The 23,301-nt window shown below is 52.4% G+C and overlaps 1 protein-coding gene across 1 annotated transcript in view; it reads right to left on the bottom strand.

Moving 5' to 3' along the window:
- The window catches only part of slc43a2a (solute carrier family 43 member 2a), a 35,397-nt gene extending 12,812 nt beyond the window's left edge, over positions 1–22,585 (bottom strand). The window contains exons 1-3 of the mRNA XM_029766752.1: positions 22,479–22,585; positions 20,359–20,633; positions 3,747–4,050 (exon numbers count right to left, since the gene is read on the bottom strand). Of these exons, the coding sequence (XP_029622612.1) occupies positions 3,747–4,050; positions 20,359–20,518 (464 nt within the window). The 5' untranslated portion in view covers positions 20,519–20,633; positions 22,479–22,585. The remainder of the gene's footprint in view (positions 1–3,746; positions 4,051–20,358; positions 20,634–22,478) is intronic.
- Between the last annotated feature and the right edge of the window lie 716 nt (positions 22,586–23,301).

Genomic DNA, 23,301 nt, shown 5'->3' with positions numbered 1-23,301 from the left:
CAGGTAGCCTAGTGATTAGAGTGGAGGGGCGGCAGGTAGCCTAGTGGTTAGAGTGGAGGGGAGGCAGGTAGACTAGTGGTTAGAGTGGAGGGGCGGCAGGTAGCCTAGTGGTTAGAGTGGAGGGGCGGCAGGTAGCCTAGTGGTTAGAGTGGAGGGGCGGCAGGTAGCCTAGTGGTTAGAGTGGAGGGGCGGCAGGTAGTCTAGTGGTTAGAGTGGAGGGGCTGCAGGTAGCCTAGTGGTTAGAGTGGAGGGGCGGCAGGTAGCCTAGTGGTTAGAGTGGAGGGGCGGCAGGTAGTCTAGTGGTTAGAGTGGAGGGGCGGCAGGTAGCCTAGTGGTTAGAGTGGAGGGGAGGCAGGTAGCCTAGTGGTTAGAGTGGAGGGGCGGCAGGTAGCCTAGTGGTTAGAGTGGAGGGGAGGCAGGTAGTCTAGTGGTTAGAGTGGAGGGGCGGCAGGTAGCCTAGTGGTTAGAGTGGAGGGGCGGCAGGTAGCCTAGTGGTTAGAGTGGAGGGGCGGCAGGTAGCCTAGTGGTTAGAGTGGAGGGGAAGCAGGTAGCCTAATGGTTAGAGTGTAGGGGAGGCAGGTAGTCTAGTGGTTAGAGTGGAGGGGCGGCAGGTAGCCTAGTGGTTAGAGTGGAGGGGAGGCAGGTAGCCTAGTGGTTAGAGTGGAGGGGCGGCAGGTAGCCTAGTGGTTAGAGTGGAGGGTAGGCAGGTAGTCTAGTGGTTAGAGTGGAGGGGCGGCAGGTAGCCTAGTGGTTAGAGTGGAGGGGCGGCAGGTAGCCTAGTGGTTAGAGTGGAGGGGCGGCAGGTAGCCTAGTGGTTAGAGTGGAGGGGAGGCAGGAAGTCTAGTGGTTAGAGTGGAGGGGCGGCAGGTAGCCTAGTGGTTAGAGTGGAGGGGCGGCAGGTAGCCTAGTGGTTAGAGTGGAGGGGAGGCAGGTAGTCTAGTGGTTAGAGTGGAGGGGCGGCAGGTAGCCTAATGGTTAGAGTGGAGGGGCGGCAGGTAGCCTAGTGGTTAGAGTGGAGGGGAGGCAGGTAGCCTAGTGGTTAGAGTGGAGGGGAGGAAGGTAGTCTAGTGGTTAGAGTGGAGGGGCGGCAGGTAGCCTAGTGGTTAGAGTGGAGGGGAGGCAGGTAGCCTAGTGGTTAGAGTGGAGGGGAGGCAGGTAGCCTAGTGGTTAGAGTGGAGGGGAGGCAGGTAGCCTAGTGGTTAGAGTGGAGGCAGGTAGCCTAGTGGTTAGAGTGGAGGGGAGGCAGGTAGCCTAATGGTTAGAGTGTAGGGGAGGCAGGTACCCTAGTGGTTAGAGTGGAGGGGCGGCAGGTAGCCTAGTGGTTAGAGTGGAGGGGCGGCAGGTAGCCTAGTGGTTAGAGTGGAGGGGAGGCAGGTAGCCTAGTGGTTAGAGTGGAGGGGCGGCAGGTAGCCTAATGGTTAGAGTGTAGGGGAGGCAGGTACCCTAGTGGTTAGAGTGGAGGGGCGGCAGGTAGCCTAGTGGTTAGAGTGGAGGGGCGGCAGGTAGCCTAGTGGTTAGAGTGGAGGGGCGGCAGGTAGCCTAGTGGTTAGAGTGGAGGGGAGGCAGGTAGTCTAGTGGTTAGAGTGGAGGGGTGGCAGGTAGCCTAGTGGTTAGAGTGGAGGGGCGGCAGGTAGCCTAGTGGTTAGAGTGGAGGGGAGGCAGGTAGCCTAGTGGTTAGAGTGGAGGGGAGGCAGGTAGCCTAGTGGTTAGAGTGGAGGCGAGGCAGGTAGCCTAGTGGTTAGAGTGGAGGGGCGGCAGGTAGCCTAGTGGTTAGAGTGGAGGGGCGGCAGGTAGCCTAGTGGTTAGAGTGGAGGGGCGGCAGGTAGCCTAGTGGTTAGAGTGGAGGGGAGGCAGGTAGTCTAGTGGTTAGAGTTTAGGGGCGGCAGGTAGCCTAGTGGTTAGAGTGGAGGGGAGGCAGGTAACCTAGAGGTTAGAGTGGAGGGGAGGCAGGTAGTCTAGTGGTTAGAGTGGAGGGGCGGCAGGTAGCCTAGTGGTTAGAGTGGAGGGGAGGCAGGTAGTCTAGTGGTTAGAGTGGAGGGGCGGCAGGTAGCCTAGTGGTTAGAGTGGAGGGGAGGCAGGTAGCCTAGTGGTTAGAGTGGAGGGGAGGCAGGTAGCCTAATGGTTAGAGTGTAGGGGAGGCAGGTACCCTAGTGGTTAGAGTGGAGGGGCGGCAGGTAGCCTAGTGGTTAGAGTGGAGGGGCGGCAGGTAGCCTAGTGGTTAGAGTGGAGGGGCGGCAGGTAGCCTAGTGGTTAGAGTGGAGGGGCGGCAGGTAGCCTAGTGGTTAGAGTGGAGGGGCGGCAGGTAGCCTAGTGGTTAGAGTGGAGGGGCGGCAGGTAGCCTAATGGTTAGAGTGTAGGGGAGGCAGGTACCCTAGTGGTTAGAGTGGAGGGGCGGCAGCTAGCCTAGTGGTTAGAGTGGAGAGGAGGCAGGTAGCCTAGTGGTTAGAGTGAGGGGCGGCAGGTAGCCTAGTGGTTAGAGTGGAGGGGCGGCAGGTAGCCTAGTGGTTAGAGTGGAGGGGCGGCAGGTAGCCTAGTGGTTAGAGTGGAGGGGCGGCAGGTAGCCTAGTGGTTAGAGTGGAGGGGCGGCAGGTAGCCTAGTGGTTAGAGTGGAGGGGCGGCAGGTAGCCTAATGGTTAGAGTGTAGGGGAGGCAGGTACCCTAGTGGTTAGAGTGGAGGGGCGGCAGCTAGCCTAGTGGTTAGAGTGGAGAGGAGGCAGGTAGCCTAGTGGTTAGAGTGAGGGGCGGCAGGTATTCTAGTGGTTAGAGTGGAGGGGCGGCAGGTAGCCTAGTGGTTAGAGTGGAGGGGCGGTAGGTAGCCTATCTGAACAAGAGAGCCTCATCGAAATTGCAACATGCGGTTCTGTGAAAATGTAATCAGAAGCCACTGCCAGGTTTCTGGATAAGGCTGCACTCAGAGTTATTTGCCTTGGCAAATTGCGCCGTTAAGACACTGACGCCCTATGCAAACACGCCCTATGCAAACACGAGAGTGGATTCCCGGCCCTCACTAGCATGAAAACTAAATACAGGCACAGACTGTGTGTGGAAAACGATTTAAGACATTAGACAATTCATCAATACATTAGACAATTCATCAATACATTAGACAATACATCAATACATTAGACAATTCATCAATACATTAGACAATACATCAATACATTAGACAATTCATCAATACATTAGCCAATTCGTCAATACATTAGCCAATTCATCAATACATTAGCCAATACATCAATACATTAGCCAATTAATCAATACATTAGCCAATTCATCAATACATTAGACAATATATCAATACATTAGCCAATACATCAATACATTATCCAATACATCAATACATTAGCCAATACATCAATACATTAGCCAATTAATCAATACATTAGCCAATTCATCAATACATTAGACAATACATCAATACATTAGACAATACATTAGACAATACATAAATACATTCGACAATACATCAATACATTAGACAATACATCAATACATTAGCCAATACATCAATACATTAGCCAATTAATCAATACATTAGCCAATTAATCAATACATTAGACAATTCATCAATACATTAGACAATACATCAATACATTAGACAATACATTAGACAATACATCAATACATTAGAAAATACATCAATACATTAGACAATACATCAATACATTAGACAATACAAATCGTACAAATCAGACCAACTGAGACTATAGACACAGACACATCCCTCCCACTCCCCCGGCTCCTACCTGCCCAGCAGTCGTAGGTTGCGGGGTCCGTATTTGTCCATGACGATGCCAAGCGGCAGGGTGATGGCTGAGAGGAGAAATGATCCCACGGTGAAGGCCAAGTTCAACATCTCATCCTGGTCCTTACAGATGAGCCAGCCGTTCATCCTCATGGGTTCGTAAGGGTCCTGGGGAGCCAGAGGCCTCATCTCTACCCCATCCCCCAGCCCCACCACACCCTCCTCTGAGTAGTAATTACTGTAGTCATCATCGCCCCCTGGTGGAGGGAGGGGGACAGACAGGTTGGGGGAGGAGGTGTGGTTACCTAGAGAGAGGGGATGTGTCAGTAAAGGAATCTTAAAAGGGGATGTGGGGTCCTCCCTCCTAGACACCTAATGTTCCTGGGGTCTCCCTCCTAGACACCTAATGTTCCTGGGGTCTCCCTCCTAGACACCTAATGTTCCTGGGGTCTCCCTCCTAGACACCTAATGTTCCTGGGGTCTCCCTCCTAGATACCTAATGTTCCTGGGGTCTCCCTCCTAGACACCTAATGTTCCTGGGGTCTCCCTCCTAGACACCTAATGTTCCTGGGGTCTCCCTCCTAGACACCTAATGTTCCTGGGGTCCTCCCTCCTAGACACCTAATGTTCCTGGGGTCCTCCCTCCTAGACACCTAATGTTCCTGGGGTCCTCCCTCCTAGACACCTAATGTTCCTGGGGTCCTCCCTCCTAGACACCTAATGTTCCTGGGGTCTCCCTCCTAGACACCTAATGTTCCTGGGGTCTCCCTCCTAGACACCTAATGTTCCTGGGGTCTCCCTCCTAGACACCTAATGTTCCTGGGGTCCTCCCTCCTAGACACCTAATGTTCCTGGGGTCCTCCCTCCTAGATACCTAATGTTCCTGGGGTCTCCTAGACACCTAATGTTCCTGGGGTCTCCCTCCTAGACACCTAATGTTCCTGGGGTCTCCCTCCTAGATACCTAATGTTCCTGGGGTCTCCCTCCTAGATACCTAATGTTCCTGGGGTCTCCCTCATAGACACCTAATGTTCCTGGGGTCTCCCTCCTAGACACCTAATGTTCCTGGGGTCTCCCTCCTAGACACCTAATGTTCCTGGGGTCTCCTAGACAGTTAATGTTCCTGGGGTCTCCCTCCTAGACACCTAATGTTCCTGGGGTCTCCCTACTAGACAGCTAATGTTCCTGGGGTCTCCTAGACAGTTAATGTTCCTGGGGTCTCTCTCCTAGACACCTAATGTTCCTGGGGTCTCCCTCCTAGACACCTAATGTTCCTGGGGTCTCCTAGACAGCTAATGTTCCTGGGGTCTCCTAGACAGTTAATGTTCCTGGGGTCTCCCTCCTAGACAGCTAATGTTCCTGGGGTCTCCCTCCTAGACAGTTAATGTTCCTGGGGTCTCCCTCCTAGACAGTTAATGTTCCTGGGGTCTCCCTCCTAGACACCTAATGTTCCTGGGGTCTCCTAGACACCTAATGTTCCTGGGGTCTCCCTCCTAGACACCTAATGTTCCTGGGGTCTCCCTACTAGACACCTAATGTTCCTGGGGTCTCCCTCCTAGACAGTTAATGTTCCTGGGGTCTCCCTCCTAGACACCTAATGTTCCTGGGGTCTCCCTCCATGACAGTTAATGTTCCTGGGGTCTCCCTCCTAGACAGTTAATGTTCCTGGGGTCTCACTCCTAGACAGCTAATGTTCCTGGGGTCTCCCTCCTAGACACCTAATGTTCCTGCGGTCCTCCCTCCTAGACACCTAATGTTCCTGGGGTCCTCCCTCCTAGACACCTAATGTTCCTGGGGTCCTCCCTCCTTGACAGTTAATGTTCCTGGGGTCTCCCTCCTAGACAGTTAATGTTCCAGGGGTCTCCCTCCTAGACAGCTAATGTTCCTGGGGTCTCCCTCCTAGACACCTAATGTTCCTGGGGTCTCCCTCCTAGACACCTAATGTTCCTGGGGTCTCCCTCCTAGACACCTAATGTTCCTGGGGTCTCCCTCCTAGACACCTAATGTTCCTGGGGTCTCCCTCCTAGACAGTTAATGTTCCTGGGGTCTCCCTCCTATACACCTAATGTTCCTGGGGTCTCCCTCCTAGACACCTAATGTTCCTGGGGTCTCCCTCCTAGACACCTAATGTTCCTGGGGTCCTCCCTCCTAGACACCTAATGTTCCTTGGGTCTCCCTCCTAGACACCTAATGTTCCTGGGGTCCTCCCTCCTAGACACCTAATGTTCCTGGGGTCTCCCTCCTAGACACCTAATGTTCCTGGGGTCTCACTCCTAGACACCTAATGTTCCTGGGTCCTCCCTCCTAGACAACTAATGTTCCTGGGGTCTCCCTCCTAGACACCTAATGTTCCTGGGGTCTCCCTCCTAGACACCTAATGTTCCTGGGGTCTCCCTCCTAGACACCTAATGTTCCTGGGGTCTCCCTCCTAGACAGTTAATGTTCCTGGAGTCTCCCTCCTAGACAGCTAATGTTCCTGGGGTCTCCCTCCTAGACACCTAATGTTCCTGGGGTCTCCCTCCTAGACAGCTAATGTTCCTGGGGTCTCCTAGACAGTTAATGTTCCTGGGGTCTCCCTCCTAGACAACTAATGTTCCTGGGGTCTCCCTCCTAGACACCTAATGTTCCTGGGGTCTCCTAGACAGCTAATGTTCCTGGGGTCTCCTAGACAGTTAATGTTCCTGGGGTCTCCCTCCTAGACAGCTAATGTTCCTGGGGTCTCCCTCCTAGACAGCTAATGTTCCTGGGGTCTCCCTCCTAGACAGTTAATGTTCCTGGGGTCTCCCTCCTAGACACCTAATGTTCCTGGGGTCTAATCGACACCTAATGTTCCTGGGGTCTCCCTCCTAGACACCTAATGTTCCTGGGGTCTCCCTACTAGACACCTAATGTTCCTGGGGTCTCCCTCCTAGACAGTTAATGTTCCTGGGGTCCTCCCTCCTAGACACCTAATGTTCCTGGGCCTCCCTCCTAGACAGCTAATGTTCCTGGGGTCCTCCCTCCTAGACACCTAATGTTCCTGGGGTCTCCCTCCTAGATACCTAATGTTCCTGGGGTCCTCCCTCCTAGACACCTAATGTTCCTTGGGTCTCCCTCCTAGATACCTAATGTTCCTGGGGTCTCCCTCCTAGACACCTAATGTTCCTGGGGTCTCCCTCCTAGACACCTAATGTTCCTGGGGTCTCCCTCCTAGACACCTAATGTTCCTGGGGTCTCCCTCCTAGACACCTAATGTTCCTGGGGTCTCCCTCCTAGACACCTAATGTTCCTGGGGTCTCCCTCCTAGACACCTAATGTTCCTGGGGTCTCCCTCCTAGACACCTAATGTTCCTGGGGTCTCCCTCCTAGACACCTAATGTTCCTGGGGTCCTCCTCCTAGACACCTAATGTTCCTGGGGTCTCCCTCCTAGACACCTAATGTTCCTGGGGTCTCCCTCCTAGATACCTAATGTTCCTGGGGTCTCCCTCCTAGACAATTAATGTTCCTGGGGTCTCCCTCCTAGACACCTAATGTTCCTGGGGTCTCCCTCCTAGACACCTAATGTTCCTGGGGTCCTCCTAGACACCTAATGTTCCTGGGGTCTCACTCCTAGACACCTAATGTTCCTGGGGTCTCCCTCCTTGACAGTTAATGTTCCTGGGGTCTCCCTCCTAGACAGCTAATGTTCCTGGGGTCTCCCTCCTAGATACCTAATGTTCCTGGGGTCTCCCTCCTAGACACCTAATGTTCCTGGGATCCTCCCTCCTAGACACCTAATGTTCCTGGGGTCTCCCTCCTAGACACCTAATGTTCCTGGGGTCCTCCCTCCTAGACACCAAATGTTTCTGGGGTCTCCCTCCTAGACACCTAATGTTCCTGGGGTCTCCCTCCTAGACACCTAATGTTCCTGGGGTCTCCCTCCTAGACACCTAATGTTCCTGGGGTCCACCCTCCTAGACACCTAATGTTCCTGGGGTCTCCCTCCTAGACACCTAATGTTCCTGGGGTCTCCCTCCTAGACACCTAATGTTCCTGGGGTCTCCCTCCTAGACAGTTAATGTTCCTGGGGTCTCCCTCCTAGACAGCTAATGTTCCTGGAGTCTCCCTCCTAGACACCTAATGTTCCTGGGGTCTCCTAGACAGTTAATGTTCCTGGGTTCTCCCTCCTAGACACCTAATGTTCCTGGGGTCTCCCTCCTAGACACCTAATGTTCCTGGGGTCTCCCTCCTAGACAGCTAATGTTCCTGGGGTCTCCCTCCTAGACACCTAATGTTCCTGGGGTCTCCCTCCTAGACAGCTAATGTTCCTGGGGTCTCCTACACAGTTAATGTTCCTGGGGTCCTCCTAGACACCTAATGTTCCTGGGGTCTCCCTCCTAGACACCTAATGTTCCTGGGGTCTCCCTCATAGACAGCTAATGTTCCTGGGGTCTCCTAGACACCTAATGTTCCTGGGGTCTCCCTCCTAGACACCTAATGTTCCTGGGGTCTCCCTCCTAGACACCTAATGTTCCTGGGGTCTCCCTCCTAGACACCTAATGTTCCTGTGGTCTCCCTCCTAGACAGTTAATGTTCCTGGGGTCTCCCTCCTAGACAGCTAATGTTCCTGGGGTCTCCCTCCTAGACACCTAATGTTCCTGGGGTCCTCCCTGCTAGACAGTTAATGTTCCTGGGGTCTCACTCCTAGACACCTAATGTTCCTGGGGTCTCCCTCCTAGACACCTAATGTTCCTGGGGTCCTCCCTGCTAGACATTTAATGTTCCTGGGGTCTCCCTCCTAGACACCTAATGTCCTGGGGTCTCCCTCCTAGACACCTAATGTTCCTGGGGTCTCCTAGACAGTTAATGTTCCTGGGGGCTCCCTCCTAGACACCTAATGTTCATGGGGTCTCCCTCCTAGACACCTAATGTTCCTGGGGTCTCCCTCCTAGACACCTAATGTTCCTGGGGTCTCCCTCCTAGACACCTAATGTTCCTGGGGTCTCCTAGACCCCTAATGTTCCTGGGGTCCTCCCTCCTAGACACCTAATGTTCCTGGGGTCTCCCTCCTAGACAGCTAATGTTCATGGGGTCTCCCTCCTAGACACCTAATGTTCCTGGGGTCTCCCTCCTAGACACCTAATGTTCCTGGGGTCTCCCTCCTAGACACCTAATGTTCCTGGGGTCCTCCTAGACACCTAATGTTCCTGGGATCTCCCTCCTAGACACCCAATGTTCCTGGGGTCTCCCTCCTTGACAGTTAATGTTCCTGGGGTCTCCCTCCTAGACAGCTAATGTTCCTGGGGTCTCCCTCCTAGATACCGAATGTTCCTGGGGTCTCCCTCCTAGACACCTAATGTTCCTGGGGTCCTCCCTCCTAGACACCTAATGTTCCTGGGGTCTCCCTCCTAGACACCTAATGTTCCTGGGGTCCTCCCTCCTAGACAGTTAATGTTCCTGGGGTCTCCCTCCTAGACACCTAATGTTCCTTGGGTCTCCCTCCTAGACACCTAATGTTCCTGGGGTCTCCCTCCTAGACACCTAATGTTCCTGGGGTCCTCCCTCCTAGACACCTAATGTTCCTGGGGTCTCCCTCCTAGACAGTTAATGTTCCTGGGGTCTCCCTCGTAGATACCTAATGTTCCTGGGGTCTCCCTCCTAGACAGTTAATGTTCCTGGGGCCTCCCTCCTAGACACCTAATGTTCCTGGGGTCTCCCTCCTAGACACCTAATGTTCCTGGGGTCTCCCTCCTTGACAGTTAATGTTCCTGGGGTCTCCCTCCTTGACAGCTAATGTTCCTGGGGTCTCCCTCCTAGACACCTAATGTTCCTGGGGTCTCCCTCCTAGACACCTAATGTTCCTGGGGTCCTCCTAGACACCTAATGTTCCTGGGATCTCCCTCCTAAACACCTAATGTTCCTGGGGTCTCCCTCCTTGACAGTTAATGTTCCTGGGGTCTCCCTCCTAGACAGCTAATGTTCCTGGGGTCTCCCTCTTAGATACCTAATGTTCCTGGGGTATCCCTCCTAGACACCTAATGTTCCTGGGGTCCTCCCTCCTAGACACCTAATGTTCCTGGGGTCTCCCTCCTAGACACCTAATGTTCCTGGGGTCCTCCCTCCTAGACAGTTAATGTTCCTGGGGTCTCCCTCCTAGACACCTAATGTTCCTGGGGTCTCCCTCCTAGACACCTAATGTTCCTGGGGTCTCCCTCCTAGACACCTAATGTTCCTGGGGTCCTCCCTCCTAGACACCTAATGTTCCTGGGGTCTCCCTCCTAGACACCTAATGTTCCTGGGGTCTCCCTCCTAGACACCTAATGTTCCTGGGGTCTCCCTCCTAGACACCTAATGTTCCTGGGGTCCTCCCTCCTAGACACCTAATGTTCCTGGGGTCTCCCTCCTAGACAGTTAATGTTCCTGGGGTCTCCCTCCTAGACAGCTAATGTTCCTGGGGTCTCCCTCCTAGACACCTAATGTTCCTGGGGTCTCCCTCCTAGACACCTAATGTTCCTGGGGTCTCCCTCCTAGACACCTAATGTTCCTGGGGTCTCCTAGACAGTTAATGTTCCTGGGGTCTCCCTCCTAGACACCTAATGTTCCTGGGGTCTCCCTCCTAGACACCTAATGTTCCTGGGGTCTCCCTCCTAGACAGCTAATGTTCCTGGGGTCTCCCTCCTAGACACCTAATGTTCTTGGGGTCTCCCTCCTAGACAGCTAATGTTCCTGGGGTCTCCTACACAGTTAATGTTCCTGGGGTCCTCCTAGACACCTAATGTTCCTGGGGTCTCCCTCCTAGACACCTAATGTTCCTGGGGTCTCCCTCCTAGACAGCTAATGTTCCTGGGGTCTCCTAGACACCTAATGTTCCTGGGGTCTCCCTCCTAGACACCTAATGTTCCTGGGGTCTCCCTCCTAGACACCTAATGTTCATGGGGTCTCCCTCCTAGACACCTAATGTTCCTGGGGTCTCCCTCCTAGACACCTAATGTTCCTGGGGTCTCCCTCCTAGACACCTAATGTTCCTGGGGTCTCCTAGACAGTTAATGTTCCTGGGGTCTCCCTCCTAGACACCTAATGTTCCTGGGGTCTCCTTCCTAGACACCTAATGTTCCTGGGTCCTCCCTCCTAGACACCTAATGTTCCTGGGGTCCTCCCTCCTAGACACCTAATGTTCCTGGGGTCCTCCCTCCTAGACACCTAATGTTCCTGGGGTCCTCCCTCCTAGACACCTAATGTTCCTGGGGTCCTCCCTCCTAGACACCTAATGTGCCTGGGGTCCTCCCTCCTAGACACCTAATGTTCCTGGGGTCTCCCTCCTAGACACCTAATGTTCCTGGGGTCTCCCTCCTAGACACCTAATGTTCCTGGGGTCTCCCTCCTAGACACCTAATGTTCCTGGGGTCTCCCTCCTAGACACCTAATGTTCCTGGGGTCTCCTAGACAGCTAATGTTCCTGGGGTCTCCATCCTAGACACCTAATGTTCCTGGGGTCTCCCTCCTAGACACCTAATGTTCCTGGGGTGCTCCCTCCTAGACACCTAATGTTCCTGGGGTCTCCCTCCTAGACACCTAATGTTCCTGGGGTCTCCCTCCTAGACACCTAATGTTCCTGGGGTCTCCCTCCTAGACACCTAATGTTCCTGGGGTCTCCCTCCTAGACACCTAATGTTCCTGGGGTCTCCCTCCTAGACAGCTAATGTTCCTGGGGTCTCCTACACAGTTAATGTTCCTGGGGTCCTCCTAGACACCTAATGTTCCTGGGGTCTCCCTCCTAGACACCTAATGTTCCTGGGGTCTCCCTCCTAGACACCTAATGTTCCTGGGGTCTCCTAGACACCTAATGTTCCTGGGGTCTCACTCCTAGACAGCTAATGTTCCTGGGGTCTCCCTCCTAGACACCTAATGTTCCTGCGGTCCTCCCTCCTAGACACCTAATGTTCCTGGGGTCCTCCCTCCTAGACACCTAATGTTCCTGGGGTCCTCCCTCCTTGACAGTTAATGTTCCTGGGGTCTCCCTCCTAGACAGTTAATGTTCCAGGGGTCTCCCTCCTAGACAGCTAATGTTCCTGGGGTCTCCCTCCTAGACACCTAATGTTCCTGGGGTCTCCCTCCTAGACACCTAATGTTCCTGGGGTCTCCCTCCTAGACACCTAATGTTCCTGGGGTCTCCCTCCTAGACACCTAATGTTCCTGGGGTCTCCCTCCTAGACAGTTAATGTTCCTGGGGTCTCCCTCCTATACACCTAATGTTCCTGGGGTCTCCCTCCTAGACACCTAATGTTCCTGGGGTCTCCCTCCTAGACACCTAATGTTCCTGGGGTCCTCCCTCCTAGACACCTAATGTTCCTTGGGTCTCCCTCCTAGACACCTAATGTTCCTGGGGTCCTCCCTCCTAGACACCTAATGTTCCTGGGGTCTCCCTCCTAGACACCTAATGTTCCTGGGGTCTCACTCCTAGACACCTAATGTTCCTGGGTCCTCCCTCCTAGACAACTAATGTTCCTGGGGTCTCCCTCCTAGACACCTAATGTTCCTGGGGTCTCCCTCCTAGACACCTAATGTTCCTGGGGTCTCCCTCCTAGACACCTAATGTTCCTGGGGTCTCCCTCCTAGACAGTTAATGTTCCTGGAGTCTCCCTCCTAGACAGCTAATGTTCCTGGGGTCTCCCTCCTAGACACCTAATGTTCCTGGGGTCTCCCTCCTAGACAGCTAATGTTCCTGGGGTCTCCTAGACAGTTAATGTTCCTGGGGTCTCCCTCCTAGACAACTAATGTTCCTGGGGTCTCCCTCCTAGACACCTAATGTTCCTGGGGTCTCCTAGACAGCTAATGTTCCTGGGGTCTCCTAGACAGTTAATGTTCCTGGGGTCTCCCTCCTAGACAGCTAATGTTCCTGGGGTCTCCCTCCTAGACAGCTAATGTTCCTGGGGTCTCCCTCCTAGACAGTTAATGTTCCTGGGGTCTCCCTCCTAGACACCTAATGTTCCTGGGGTCTAATCGACACCTAATGTTCCTGGGGTCTCCCTCCTAGACACCTAATGTTCCTGGGGTCTCCCTACTAGACACCTAATGTTCCTGGGGTCTCCCTCCTAGACAGTTAATGTTCCTGGGGTCCTCCCTCCTAGACACCTAATGTTCCTGGGGCCTCCCTCCTAGACAGCTAATGTTCCTGGGGTCCTCCCTCCTAGACACCTAATGTTCCTGGGGTCTCCCTCCTAGATACCTAATGTTCCTGGGGTCCTCCCTCCTAGACACCTAATGTTCCTTGGGTCTCCCTCCTAGATACCTAATGTTCCTGGGGTCTCCCTCCTAGACACCTAATGTTCCTGGGGTCTCCCTCCTAGACACCTAATGTTCCTGGGGTCTCCCTCCTAGACACCTAATGTTCCTGGGGTCTCCCTCCTAGACACCTAATGTTCCTGGGGTCTCCCTCCTAGACACCTAATGTTCCTGGGGTCTCCCTCCTAGACACCTAATGTTCCTGGGGTCTCCCTCCTAGACACCTAATGTTCCTGGGGTCCTCCCTCCTAGACACCTAATGTTCCTGGGGTCTCCCTCCTAGACACCTAATGTTCCTGGGGTCTCCCTCCTAGATACCTAATGTTCCTGGGGTCTCCCTCCTAGACAATTAATGTTCCTGGGGTCTCCCTCCTAGACACCTAATGTTCCTGGGGTCTCCCTCCTAGACACCTAATGTTCCTGGGGTCCTCCTAGACACCTAATGTTCCTGGGGTCTCACTCCTAGACACCTAATGTTCCTGGGGTCTCCCTCCTTGACAGTTAATGTTCCTGGGGTCTCCCTCCTAGACAGCTAATGTTCCTGGGGTCTCCCTCCTAGATACCTAATGTTCCTGGGGTCTCCCTCCTAGACACCTAATGTTCCTGGGATCCTCCCTCCTAGACACCTAATGTTCCTGGGGTCTCCCTCCTAGACACCTAATGTTCCTGGGGTCCTCCCTCCTAGACACCAAATGTTTCTGGGGTCTCCCTCCTAGACACCTAATGTTCCTGGGGTCTCCCTCCTAGACACCTAATGTTCCTGGGGTCTCCCTCCTAGACACCTAATGTTCCTGGGGTCCACCCTCCTAGACACCTAATGTTCCTGGGGTCTCCCTACTAGACACCTAATGTTCCTGGGGTCTCCCTCCTAGACACCTAATGTTCCTGGGGTCTCCCTCCTAGACAGTTAATGTTCCTGGGGTCTCCCTCCTAGACAGCTAATGTTCCTGGAGTCTCCCTCCTAGACACCTAATGTTCCTGGGGTCTCCTAGACAGTTAATGTTCCTGGGTTCTCCCTCCTAGACACCTAATGTTCCTGGGGTCTCCCTCCTAGACACCTAATGTTCCTGGGGTCTCCCTCCTAGACAGCTAATGTTCCTGGGGTCTCCCTCCTAGACACCTAATGTTCCTGGGGTCTCCCTCCTAGACAGCTAATGTTCCTGGGGTCTCCTACACAGTTAATGTTCCTGGGGTCCTCCTAGACACCTAATGTTCCTGGGGTCTCCCTCCTAGACACCTAATGTTCCTGGGGTCTCCCTCATAGACAGCTAATGTTCCTGGGGTCTCCTAGACACCTAATGTTCCTGGGGTCTCCCTCCTAGACACCTAATGTTCCTGGGGTCTCCCTCCTAGACACCTAATGTTCCTGGGGTCTCCCTCCTAGACACCTAATGTTCCTGTGGTCTCCCTCCTAGACAGTTAATGTTCCTGGGGTCTCCCTCCTAGACAGCTAATGTTCCTGGGGTCTCCCTCCTAGACACCTAATGTTCCTGGGGTCCTCCCTGCTAGACAGTTAATGTTCCTGGGGTCTCACTCCTAGACACCTAATGTTCCTGGGGTCTCCCTCCTAGACACCTAATGTTCCTGGGGTCCTCCCTGCTAGACATTTAATGTTCCTGGGGTCTCCCTCCTAGACACCTAATGTCCTGGGGTCTCCCTCCTAGACACCTAATGTTCCTGGGGTCTCCTAGACAGTTAATGTTCCTGGGGGCTCCCTCCTAGACACCTAATGTTCATGGGGTCTCCCTCCTAGACACCTAATGTTCCTGGGGTCTCCCTCCTAGACACCTAATGTTCCTGGGGTCTCCCTCCTAGACACCTAATGTTCCTGGGGTCTCCTAGACCCCTAATGTTCCTGGGGTCCTCCCTCCTAGACACCTAATGTTCCTGGGGTCTCCCTCCTAGACAGCTAATGTTCATGGGGTCTCCCTCCTAGACACCTAATGTTCCTGGGGTCTCCCTCCTAGACACCTAATGTTCCTGGGGTCTCCCTCCTAGACACCTAATGTTCCTGGGGTCCTCCTAGACACCTAATGTTCCTGGGATCTCCCTCCTAGACACCCAATGTTCCTGGGGTCTCCCTCCTTGACAGTTAATGTTCCTGGGGTCTCCCTCCTAGACAGCTAATGTTCCTGGGGTCTCCCTCCTAGATACCGAATGTTCCTGGGGTCTCCCTCCTAGACACCTAATGTTCCTGGGGTCCTCCCTCCTAGACACCTAATGTTCCTGGGGTTTCCCTCCTAGACACCTAATGTTCCTGGGGTCCTCCCTCCTAGACAGTTAATGTTCCTGGGGTCTCCCTCCTAGACACCTAATGTTCCTTGGGTCTCCCTCCTAGACACCTAATGTTCCTGGGGTCTCCCTCCTAGACACCTAATGTTCCTGGGGTCCTCCCTCCTAGACACCTAATGTTCCTGGGGTCTCCCTCCTAGACAGTTAATGTTCCTGGGGTCTCCCTCGTAGATACCTAATGTTCCTGGGGTCTCCCTCCTAGACAGTTAATGTTCCTGGGGCCTCCCTCCTAGACACCTAATGTTCCTGGGGTCTCCCTCCTAGACACCTAATGTTCCTGGGGTCTCCCTCCTTGACAGTTAATGTTCCTGGGGTCTCCCTCCTTGACAGCTAATGTTCCTGGGGTCTCCCTCCTAGACACCTAATGTTCCTGGGGTCTCCCTCCTAGACACCTAATGTTCCTGGGGTCCTCCTAGACACCTAATGTTCCTGGGATCTCCCTCCTAAACACCTAATGTTCCTGGGGTCTCCCTCCTTGACAGTTAATGTTCCTGGGGTCTCCCTCCTAGACAGCTAATGTTCCTGGGGTCTCCCTCTTAGATACCTAATGTTCCTGGGGTATCCCTCCTAGACACCTAATGTTCCTGGGGTCCTCCCTCCTAGACACCTAATGTTCCTGGGGTCTCCCTCCTAGACACCTAATGTTCCTGGGGTCCTCCCTCCTAGACAGTTAATGTTCCTGGGGTCTCCCTCCTAGACACCTAATGTTCCTGGGGTCTCCCTCCTAGACACCTAATGTTCCTGGGGTCTCCCTCCTAGACACCTAATGTTCCTGGGGTCCTCCCTCCTAGACACCTAATGTTCCTGGGGTCTCCCTACTAGACACCTAATGTTCCTGGGGTCTCCCTCCTAGACACCTAATGTTCCTGGGGTCTCCCTCCTAGACACCTAATGTTCCTGGGGTCCTCCCTCCTAGACACCTAATGTTCCTGGGGTCTCCCTCCTAGACAGTTAATGTTCCTGGGGTCTCCCTCCTAGACAGCTAATGTTCCTGGGGTCTCCCTCCTAGACACCTAATGTTCCTGGGGTCTCCCTCCTAGACACCTAATGTTCCTGGGGTCTCCCTCCTAGACACCTAATGTTCCTGGGGTCTCCTAGACAGTTAATGTTCCTGGGGTCTCCCTCCTAGACACCTAATGTTCCTGGGGTCTCCCTCCTAGACACCTAATGTTCCTGGGGTCTCCCTCCTAGACAGCTAATGTTCCTGGGGTCTCCCTCCTAGACACCTAATGTTCTTGGGGTCTCCCTCCTAGACAGCTAATGTTCCTGGGGTCTCCTACACAGTTAATGTTCCTGGGGTCCTCCTAGACACCTAATGTTCCTGGGGTCTCCCTCCTAGACACCTAATGTTCCTGGGGTCTCCCTCCTAGACAGCTAATGTTCCTGGGGTCTCCTAGACACCTAATGTTCCTGGGGTCTCCCTCCTAGACACCTAATGTTCCTGGGGTCTCCCTCCTAGACACCTAATGTTCATGGGGTCTCCCTCCTAGACACCTAATGTTCCTGGGGTCTCCCTCCTAGACACCTAATGTTCCTGGGGTCTCCCTCCTAGACACCTAATGTTCCTGGGGTCTCCTAGACAGTTAATGTTCCTGGGGTCTCCCTCCTAGACACCTAATGTTCCTGGGGTCTCCTTCCTAGACACCTAATGTTCCTGGGTCCTCCCTCCTAGACACCTAATGTTCCTGGGGTCCTCCCTCCTAGACACCTAATGTTCCTGGGGTCCTCCCTCCTAGACACCTAATGTTCCTGGGGTCCTCCCTCCTAGACACCTAATGTTCCTGGGGTCCTCCCTCCTAGACACCTAATGTGCCTGGGGTCCTCCCTCCTAGACACCTAATGTTCCTGGGGTCTCCCTCCTAGACACCTAATGTTCCTGGGGTCTCCCTCCTAGACACCTAATGTTCCTGGGGTCTCCCTCCTAGACACCTAATGTTCCTGGGGTCTCCCTCCTAGACACCTAATGTTCCTGGGGTCTCCTAGACAGCTAATGTTCCTGGGGTCTCCATCCTAGACACCTAATGTTCCTGGGGTCTCCCTCCTAGACACCTAATGTTCCTGGGGTGCTCCCTCCTAGACACCTAATGTTCCTGGGGTCTCCCTCCTAGACACCTAATGTTCCTGGGGTCTCCCTCCTAGACACCTAATGTTCCTGGGGTCTCCCTCCTAGACACCTAATGTTCCTGGGGTCTCCCTCCTAGACACCTAATGTTCCTGGGGTCTCCCTCCTAGACAGCTAATGTTCCTGGGGTCTCCTACACAGTTAATGTTCCTGGGGTCCTCCTAGACACCTAATGTTCCTGGGGTCTCCCTCCTAGACACCTAATGTTCCTGGGGTCTCCCTCCTAGACACCTAATGTTCCTGGGGTCTCCTAGACACCTAATGTTCCTGGGGTCTCCCTCCTAGACACCTAATGTTCCTGGGGTCTCCCTCCTAGACACCTAATGTTCCTGGGGTCTCCCTCCTAGACACCTAATGTTCCTGGGGTCTCCCTCCTAGACACCTAATGTTCCTGGGGTCTCCCTCCTAGACACCTAATGTTCCTGTGGTCTCCCTCCTAGACAGTTAATGTTCCTGGGGTCTCCCTCCTAGACAGCTAATGTTCCTGGGGTCTCCCTCCTAGACACCTAATGTTCCTGGGGTCCTCCCTGCTTGACAGTTAATGTTCCTGGGGTCTCCCTCCTAGACACCTAATGTTCCTGGGGTCTCCCTCCTAGACACCTAATGTTCCTGGGGTCCTCCCTCCTAGACAGTTAATGTTCCTGGGGTCTCCCTCCTAGACACCTAATGTTCCTGGGGTCTCCCTCCTAGACACCTAATGTTCCTGGGGTCTCCCTCCTAGACACCTAATGTTCCTGGGGTCCTCCCTCCTAGACACCTAATGTTCCTGGGGTCTCCCTACTAGACACCTAATGTTCCTGGGGTCTCCCTCCTAGACACCTAATGTTCCTGGGGTCTCCCTCCTAGACAGTTAATGTTCCTGGGGTCTCCCTCCTAGACAGCTAATGTTCCTGGGGTCTCCCTCCTAGACACCTAATGTTCCTGGGGTCTCCCTCCTAGACACCTAATGTTCCTGGGGTCTCCCTCCTAGACACCTAATGTTCCTGGGGTCTCCTAGACAGTTAATGTTCCTGGGGTCTCCCTCCTAGACACCTAATGTTCCTGGGGTCTCCCTCCTAGACACCTAATGTTCCTGGGGTCTCCCTCCTAGACAGCTAATGTTCCTGGGGTCTCCCTCCTAGACACCTAATGTTCTTGGGGTCTCCCTCCTAGACAGCTAATGTTCCTGGGGTCTCCTACACAGTTAATGTTCCTGGGGTCCTCCTAGACACCTAATGTTCCTGGGGTCTCCCTCCTAGACACCTAATGTTCCTGGGGTCTCCCTCCTAGACAGCTAATGTTCCTGGGGTCTCCTAGACACCTAATGTTCCTGGGGTCTCCCTCCTAGACACCTAATGTTCCTGGGGTCTCCCTCCTAGACACCTAATGTTCATGGGGTCTCCCTCCTAGACACCTAATGTTCCTGGGGTCTCCCTCCTAGACACCTAATGTTCCTGGGGTCTCCCTCCTAGACACCTAATGTTCCTGGGGTCTCCTAGACAGTTAATGTTCCTGGGGTCTCCCTCCTAGACACCTAATGTTCCTGGGGTCTCCTTCCTAGACACCTAATGTTCCTGGGTCCTCCCTCCTAGACACCTAATGTTCCTGGGGTCCTCCCTCCTAGACACCTAATGTGCCTGGGGTCCTCCCTCCTAGACACCTAATGTTCCTGGGGTCTCCCTCCTAGACACCTAATGTTCCTGGGGTCTCCCTCCTAGACACCTAATGTTCCTGGGGTCTCCCTCCTAGACACCTAATGTTCCTGGGGTCTCCCTCCTAGACACCTAATGTTCCTGGGGTCTCCTAGACAGCTAATGTTCCTGGGGTCTCCTAGACACCTAATGTTCCTGGGGTCTCCCTCCTAGACACCTAATGTTCCTGGGGTGCTCCCTCCTAGACACCTAATGTTCCTGGGGTCTCCCTCCTAGACACCTAATGTTCCTGGGGTCTCCCTCCTAGACACCTAATGTTCCTGGGGTCTCCCTCCTAGACACCTAATGTTCCTGGGGTCTCCCTCCTAGACAGCTAATGTTCCTGGGGTCTCCTACACAGTTAATGTTCCTGGGGTCCTCCTAGACACCTAATGTTCCTGGGGTCTCCCTCCTAGACACCTAATGTTCCTGGGGTCTCCCTCCTAGACAGCTAATGTTCCTGGGGTCTCCTAGACACCTAATGTTCCTGGGGTCTCCCTCCTAGACACCTAATGTTCCTGGGGTCTCCCTCCTAGACACCTAATGTTCCTGGGGTCTCCCTCCTAGACACCTAATGTTCCTGGGGTCTCCCTCCTAGACACCTAATGTTCCTGGGGTCTCCCTCCTAGACACCTAATGTTCCTGTGGTCTCCCTCCTAGACAGTTAATGTTCCTGGGGTCTCCCTCCTAGACAGCTAATGTTCCTGGGGTCTCCCTCCTAGACACCTAATGTTCCTGGGGTCCTCCCTGCTTGACAGTTAATGTTCCTGGGGTCTCCCTCCTAGACACCTAATGTTCCTGGGGTCTCCCTCCTAGACACCTAATGTTCCTGGGGTCCTCCCTGCTAGACAGTTAATGTTCCTGGGGTCTCCCTCCTAGACACCTAATGTTCCTGGGGTCTCCTTCCTAGACACCTAATGTTCCTGGGGTCTCCCTCCTAGACACCTAATGTTCCTGGGGTCTCCCTCCTAGACACCTAATGTTCCTGGGGTCTCCCTCCTAGACACCTAATGTTCCTGGGGTCTCCTAGACAGCTAATGTTCCTGGGGTCTCCTAGACACCTAATGTTCCTGGGGTCTCCTTCCTAGACACCTAATGTTCCTGGGGTCTCCCTCCTAGACACCTAATGTTCCTGGGGTCTCCCTCCTAGACACCTAATGTTCCTGGGGTCTCCCTCCTAGATAGCTAATGCCCCTCCCCCCTCTACCCCCTCTACCCCCTGACTATCAGAAGGTGAACATTATAAAGAGCAGGTCAAAGAGAGGTTGAATAAAGATGGTGCTCTTACCTTCTCCATTGCACATGTAAGAGTAGTAGCCTTCGGACTTGAGCATGATGAGTAACGATCCCCAGCCCAGCAGGACAGCTGAGAAAAACAAGTTCTCTATGATGGCTGTTAAAGCCATCCACCAGCGCCTGGCAAATGCTGTGGCCAGGGACGGAGCCATGACCAGACGAGGGTAAGGGAGGGTAAGGGAAGGGAAGGGGGGAGCAGAAAATGTTCTAGACAGAATATATAGTGAGGCCCTCTGCCAGTATCTCTGGAGATCAGGGTTCACAGGTCTGTTGAAAACAGAGAGAGGTTATTTCAGCAGTTATCCACACTGGGTAGTGGTTGTTTTCAATACAATATCATATGATCACAGTTATATTAATTACTGTTACTTTATTGAACTTTATATTGTTCAGGAACAGTCTGAATGTTGATGATCACCATAGGAACCAACAGACCCCCCCCCCACCCACCACCAAATCTCACAACTCTTACGTGACCACGTGGTCCTTTGACCTTCAAGGTGTTTTGTATGCAACTCTCTCTCTCTTTGCCTCTGTTCTGGGTCGAATGAGAGTCATTCCCTCCCCCCCATTTCGCCCTCCCTGTTATTTCTCAACTTCTCCCACCGTTCTGCTATAAGACACATGGACGTGCACATAAACCCCATGGTGTTATTACCTAGGTAACAGTGTGACAGTGACCAGGGGCGGAAATCCCGGGGGGACGGGGGGGACACGACCCCCCCATCCTGGGAAAAATATGATTTGTCCCCCCCAATATATCACTGAAACATAACTATGTAATTTAAATAATATTAATAATACGCAATGAAAGCAATTGTGCTGATTATAGACACTTAATAGCGCGTTTTTAAGTTTCAAAAGATTGCGACCCCCCCAGTACACCAAAACGCAAAGTAAGAACCCTAGTAGCCTAATATCTCAAAGACTAGTTGATAAAATGTTCATAAGAAAGAAATGAAATTCTAATGGAAATGTTTCACAATGATGTCATTAGGCAGAGCAGGCAACAGATGGCACACAGACAGCAGAGTTGGGGACAGATATGCAGGGACAGACTGGCAGAGACAGGGAGTCTCAGGTAAGTTTGTTGAGTCTTTGTTTGGCAACATTATGAAAGGTTCTCAATTTTTTTTACTTGTAAAATAGGAACAGAATTGGAAAATGCCATGGATACCCCCACTCTCAACTTAAACTGGTGACTGAACTAAGATTTGTTAAAGGCAATGGTATTGCTGTTGTGATTAGTTGTGTAGTTTTGGGTACCGGTAGTTAGGAGTACGGCAAACACCTTATTTCTTTGGTTCCTCAATATACATTTACCATATTACAATGTAGGCTATGTGTTACAGCACTACTTTTGGTGTCCCCCTCAGGAATTGCTCTTGAGAAAATTTAATGTAATTGTCCCCTCCAAAGTTGATATCAGATTTTCGCCCCGTCTTAACTGAAATCTACAGTATCGGTGCGTGTTCTACCGGTGTCCAGCTACAACAGAAATGTTTCCAACATCAGAGACGCGCTTCTGGTTCCGTACCTTGGTGCGGAAACTGATGATGAATGACTAACAGGTCCGAACTGGACTTGGATGCCGTCTCTCTCTCTCTCTCTCTCTCTCTCTAGCTCAACTCTTCCGCAACACAGTAGCGCAGAAAACAGACGCCAGATAAACAAACCGAGTTCATCTAATCATAACTCTGGATCAAGAGACAAAACCACTTCAGAGAATAACGATAGGCTAAACCACTAGCTAATAATGGATACTGGATTCACCAGGTTTATAAACAAGTGCGCAAACAATTTCTCCAATGTTGCCCAGATTATTCTATAGATTCCCTGCCTCTCTACATTACTGAACCACAGAGGAACGAACGAACGGGATCACTGGTTGTTCACCGCGACACTAAAATTACAGATAAACTTTAATGCTTACTCTTAACGTGGGAGAAATACATGGTAACTCTAATTACAACATGAAAACAATAGGCCTATTCTAACGACATTAATTACAACATTCAAATCTATTGCAATCAATTTCGCACAGCACGTTTGTAATAAAAGTACCCTGGGTGAAGGCAGGTATGACTAAAATATTCCAGATAAATTGCATACCTGTGAGTTCCAGACACAGACAGCCGAGACAGAAGTTCAGAGTTTTTCAGAATTCTTCAATTCTTCTTGTCTTTATATGTTCTTTCTTTCTTTCTCTTTCTTTCTTTCTCTTTCTCTTTCTTTCCTTCAATAACCAACATCTGCATGGAGAAAGCCTTTATACGCGCTCTTGTCTTCCTATTGGCTGCCGGAGGTGCCGCTAGAACACTGCTACAGCCAATCAGAACACCCACTCACAGTCGTCCACGGAGATAGAGAGAGACAGAGAAGGAAGCAAGGAGGAGGAAATAATATAGGCCTGTCCTAATGACAAAGATTAGGTTTTGATTAAGTGAGCTTTTGATTAAGATAGATAGATTAAGTGATTTGGAACCGGATGTTTATAATATTAAAGTAATTTCATTTTATTTGTTCATCAGATTGGCTCCAGTCTAGTCAGCCCTGTCTAGTCAGCCCTGTTTATCAGAATCGTCCCAGTCTAGTCAGCCCTGTTCATCAGAATGGCTCCAGTCTAGTCAGCCCTGTTTATCAGAATGGTTCCAGTCTAGTCAGCCCTGCTCATCAGAATGGTTCCAGTCTAGTCAGCCCTGTTTATCAGAATGGTCCCAGTCTAGTCAGCCCTGTTCATCAGAATGGTCCCTGTCTAGTCAGCCCTGTTCATCAGAATGGTTCCAGTCTAGTCAGCCCTGTCTAGTCAGCCCTGTTTATCAGAATCGTCCCAGTCTAGTCAGCCCTGTTCATCAGAATGGTTCCAGTCTAGTCAGCCCTGTTTATCAGAATCGTCCCAGTCTAGTCAGCCCTGTTTATCAGAATGGTCCCAGTC

Source organism: Salmo trutta, chromosome 12 (genome assembly GCF_901001165.1).
Source record: "Salmo trutta chromosome 12, fSalTru1.1, whole genome shotgun sequence".
In the NCBI taxonomy this organism is placed as follows: domain Eukaryota; kingdom Metazoa; phylum Chordata; class Actinopteri; order Salmoniformes; family Salmonidae; genus Salmo; species Salmo trutta.
This window is presented reverse-complemented; position numbering and strand designations above follow the sequence as displayed.